At 38.9% G+C, this 5,136-nt stretch overlaps 1 protein-coding gene across 3 annotated transcripts in view; it reads right to left on the reverse strand.

Annotated features, from left to right (window-relative positions):
• Positions 1-5,136, reverse strand: part of piezo1 (piezo type mechanosensitive ion channel component 1 (Er blood group)) — a 134,191-nt gene that overhangs the window by 56,092 nt on the left and 72,963 nt on the right. For all 3 annotated transcript variants that reach the window (XM_032527470.1, XM_032527469.1, XM_032527468.1), the window contains exons 20-22: positions 4,373-4,498; positions 3,259-3,459; positions 1,108-1,312 (exon numbers count right to left, since the gene is read on the reverse strand). In XM_032527470.1, the coding sequence (XP_032383361.1) occupies positions 1,108-1,312; positions 3,259-3,459; positions 4,373-4,498 (532 nt within the window). The remainder of the gene's footprint in view (positions 1-1,107; positions 1,313-3,258; positions 3,460-4,372; positions 4,499-5,136) is intronic.

The following is a 5,136-nucleotide window of genomic DNA, read 5'->3' on the forward strand; positions in this document are numbered from 1 at the left end:
CCCCCCCACCCCTTCCTCAAAGTATTTTTTTCACCCTTTTATTGATGGACAGTGTACACTGTGTGAGAAATTCTTTGCTCCAAGTGATAATGTTAGTAGGAAATTTAACACTACAGTAGGCTATATGCCAAAAAAACATTTGCACAAAGCAAGCTGATCCACTTTTCCATGTTGATTAGAGCATTTTATAATGAGAAGAAATAATGGGACAAAAAGAAATCAAGGGACATTAAAAATAGATAAATATGTGCAAATAACTGCGATTAATTGCGAGTTAACTATGACATGAATGCGATTAATCGCAATTGAATATTTTAATTGTTTGAAAGCACTAAACGTTACATATCAAAGAGACATGCAGGGCTGACTTCAGTTTGCGTCTCATAGGAAGAAAGAAGAAGCTGAAAATGTAATGGTGTGATTTTATGAAATTCTTATCGGAAAAAGTTCAGGAATTGTTCAGGAACTGGTATCGAAGTCACAGAATCAGTATTGCTAAGGGTACTTGAACTTGAATGATACCCAACCCTAGATACATATATCCATAAACAATAATTGTGCTATTCACTTACAGAGGCTCTACCCAATCGCCAGCAATAGTAGAACACACTGTTGTCTATTATAATGTAATCTAGAACAGAGATCTTCAATAGGGGGTCTAGTGGGTCCTCAAATTTACTCCAGGGGGCCCACCAAATTTTTGTAAATTTTTTGAAAGTTTTTCAAAAGTTCCAATGTTCATGTCTTAACTATAAATCAGCCTATTTGTGAAAAACATTAATGATATGGCCTAAAGGTAGGGAGTCACTATGGCAGCCTTCCACAGATACAGTTAATCTCAAGGATTCAAGCAATGATTTATAAAACCATGCCAACTATAAGTATTTACGCAGCTTAGTATTCCATGAATTAAAAGTATTTGTAGTTAGGCTTTAGGCCGCCCACATTTTATTGTAGGCAAAGTTTAATAAGCAACTTCCTTTTATACAATATATGTATTAGGGGGTCCCTGCTCCATCTTTCTCTTAGTTAAGGGGTCCTTGGCTAAAACTGTTTTGAAGACCCCCAATCTAGATGCACTTACTGTAGCTGCATATAAGGTCTCACCTATACAGAGCGCCGGCGGTATGCCCACACACAGGAGATACTGGTAGATCATGAAGATAGACAGAAAGAGACAATATCTGGGCCAGATCCTGGCGATAGCTGCCCGCCGCCGCCTCACCAAGAGGGCAACCAACCAGCAACCATGGATTATCACCAAGAAGTTCATCCGCTGGCCAATCACATTCACCATCATCAGGAAGCAAATCTTTAAAAAAGAGGGTACCTTTTTTTAGAGATTTAAATAAAATTTAAACAAAATATAATATAACTACAAACATTAATGGAGTTGGAACATTGTGTAAACGTAAATAAAAACAGAATACAATAATTTGCAAATCCTTTCAAACCTATATTCAATTGAATACACTGCAAAGACAAGATATTAAAAAAAAAAATAGATTGTAAATAAAGGAAACATTATTTAACACTCAACTCAACTGTTATAAAGTTTACTTTTACAATTATTTTTAGATAAAAGAGATGACATGCTAATGTATATTCCTTTTGTTGACCATACACTACAAAGACAGTATTTTTAAGGTTTAAACTGATAAACCTTATTGTATTTTTGCAAATATTCAATCGCTTTGAAGGTGATGTCTGCAACAGGTTCCAAAAAAGCTGAGACAGAGGCAACAAAAGACTGCGAAAGTTGAGGAATACTCAAAAAATACCAGTTTGTAACATTGCAAAGGTGAACAGGTTAATTGGTCATGATTGGGTTATAAAAGGAGCATCAACCGTTGTCAGTTAACACAGTTTGCAGCTACATCTACAAGTTAAAACTCTACCGTGCAAAGGAAAAGCCATATCAACAACACCCAGAAACACGGATGGCTTTTCTGGGCCCAACTCAACTGAGATGTACTGATACAAGGTGGAAGTGTGCAGTGGTCTGACGAGTCCACATTTCAAATTGTTTTTCAAAGAGGAAAAGGACCATCCAGATTGTTATCAGCACTAAGTTCAAAAGCCAGCTTCTGTGGTTGTATGGGGGTGTGTTAGTGCCCATGGCATAACTTGCACCTGTGAAGTAAAGATAATAATAAAGAGAAGTCTAAGTCTAAGTCTAAGGCACCATTAATGCTGAAAAGTACATACAGGTTTTGGAGCAACATATGCTACCATCCCAGCAACATTTTTTAAAGGGACTTCCCTGCTAATGTCAGCAAGATAATGCCAAGCCACATCCTGGACGTGTTACAACAGCGTGGCTTCATAGTGAAGGAATGTGGGTACTAGACTGGCCAGTCCTGTCTCCCTTTAAAAATGTGTGGAGCAGTAAGATGGGCAAAATATGACAATGGAGACCCCAGACTGTTGAGCAACTGAAATCATTCATCAAGCAAGAATGGGAAAGAATTCCACCTGCAGTGATTCAACAATTAGTGTCCTCAGTTCACAAATGCTTTTTTGGTGTTGTTAAAAGGAAAGGTAATGTAACACAGTGGCACACATGCCCCTGTCCCATCAAATTCAAAATGAGTGAACAGTAAAAAAAATAAAGTTAAAAGTTAAAAGTTCACTACTTTTAACTTTTAACACCAATTGGGCGGCTGTGGCTCAGTGGTAGAGCGGTTGCCTGCCAATCGGAAGGTTGGTGGTTCAATCCCTGCCCCTGCAGTCATTGTCGAAGTGTCCTTGGGCAAGACACTGAACCCTGAGTTGCCCCCGGTGCTGCGCATCGGAGTGTGAATGTGTGTGAATGTATATCTGATGAGCAGGTGGCACCTTGTACGGCAGCCCCGGCCACAGTGTATGAATGTGTGTGAATGGTGAATGTTACCTGTAGATGTAAAAGCGCTTTGAGCAGTTGTTAAGACTGGAAAAGCGCTATATAAATACAGCACATTTACATTTACTACTTAAAACATTAACTATCTTGTCCATGTAGTGTATTCAATTGAATATAGGTTGCAAATCATTGTATTCTGTTTGTATTTACGTTGTACACACCCTCCCAACGCCACTGGAATTGGGGTTTGTAGAGTATCTTTATTGTAGTCATATAAATGTATCTAAAAATGACTGCAATAGTAAACTTTATAAAAGTTCTTATGTTAAATCATTTTTCCTATATTTTCAATCTTTTTTTAATTTTCCTTTTCCAAAAAGCCCTGGTTCAGCGATGAAGTGATCTCTCCCATCTACCTCTAATCCAAACTTGTAGAAGGAGTAATTGAGCAGGTACTTGAAGCAGGGTATGAGGCCCTGGTCTAGAGTGTCCCTGGTAGCGCCGGGGAACAGGGTGCGGATGGTGGGGGGAGATCGCTGGAGCTGACGGTAGTGGTGAGCCTGGTGCCGATACACTGTTGCCTCAAACACCAACAACATCAGCACTATTAAATGGTTCTGCAACAAAAAACATTCAGGACACTAACTCAGTTAAGAGTTCAATTAATTAAGCCTTACCTGGAACAGCAGACTCTACACACAAAGAAAGCGTTTAGGGGCTGGCTGTGTAGCCTCGATAATTTAAGAGTAGTGATTAAAATGCATCTGTGGAACTGGTGAACTTATTTATAGTTCAAACTTTTTTGATTAAACCCTGATGTCTTGCACATGGCTTCATTCATTCAAGAAACAACGACAACCTTCAATCTATCAAGCTACATGCTGAGATGGCAAGTTTTTAATGGAATTGTGCAACAATGTGATGGTGCAACAAGCCAGGCCTGCTTGGTTCTTTAGGGGAATGATTGTAAAGATTTATAAAGAATATGTTTTAAGGCATTTACTATCACAATGGGAGATTTTGGTGAGGATTGCTGGGGACAAAGTAAATGCAAGCAAATGATGTATCCAGCTAATTTACATAGTTCACATTACTGTATTGTGTGAACGGTTATGTTCATTTAGTATTGTATGTGCTGTTTGTTTTTTTGCGGGGTGCAAATGTTCCACGAAAACAAGTTACTTCTTGAGACTTTTTTTTCAGATCTACTGTCGCTGCATCTGGAGCTTAGTGCTGCCCAAGGCTTGGTTTAAAGAAATTCAAATAACCCAGAGTGTTTTTTCTCCTAGACATAGGTCTAGTAAATGCGACACTACCCAAACTACAAGACAATAGACAGGGTTCAAATAACCCTCATGCGGGAGCATAATCTTTGCATTGAACATAGAGTAAACTGTGTTTATATTTACATTATACATTAAGTACAGTACACTGTGTTTATATTGCATATTAATTTTCTTCACAAACCAGGTACAGTAGCATTCATACTGGATCCACGTTATTTATTGAGGAAACATGTATTGTATATACCTTGCTGTATCCCAGTACTGTGGCATCTTTCCTGATGCCAAACCATCTGGCAGGATCCACTGGCTCCTTATACAGAGAGGAGTTCATCATCTCTTCTGGCAGTAGGTTGGTTTCATTTGTTAGAGGCTGTAAAGAAGAATACCTTATAACTGCAGCTCCCACTGGATCACATTACTATCCTGTCAGGTCAAGTTACTCTACAACACCTGCTGTCTCAGCTCATAGAAAAAAACAAGAGAGAGAGAAGAAGCAGTCAGGGCATATGATTGTCATGATGCTAAATGCACTGCTGCCTTCACAGCTCTCTTTTATTTGAACACATCTAGTTTAAAGCTGTGAGCTCGGACAAAGAAACAGTGTGTAACTTACACCTTTATAAATGCTACAGTCCTCTTGGCAATGCTCGCCTTTTGATCAGACACAACTTTAAGGTAGGGCTAGGCAATGCAGAGAAAATCAGATATCGCCATATTTTTTAACAAATACCTTAAAGGTACCTTACCACACAAAACTGTTTTTACTTGCATTTTCTGAAATATGTTAGGTCCATATGCGTTTGTGTTATGTCGTGAATGTGAAAATAAACTGCTACGCCGTCAGTTCTAGACACTGAACAGAAATAGGCGGAAGAATCAGGCCAATTAAAAAAGCTGGTCAGTCTGATGTCATGTTGTCTGAGCTCATTACTAGTCATGAACTCACCCAGCTGCACTGGGAAAAGGATACTGATAGCCAGGCGCTCATTGGCTAGCTGTTAGCCAATC

The sequence above is a fragment of the Etheostoma spectabile genome, chromosome 10 (genome assembly GCF_008692095.1).
Source record: "Etheostoma spectabile isolate EspeVRDwgs_2016 chromosome 10, UIUC_Espe_1.0, whole genome shotgun sequence".
NCBI lineage: Eukaryota > Metazoa > Chordata > Actinopteri > Perciformes > Percidae > Etheostoma > Etheostoma spectabile.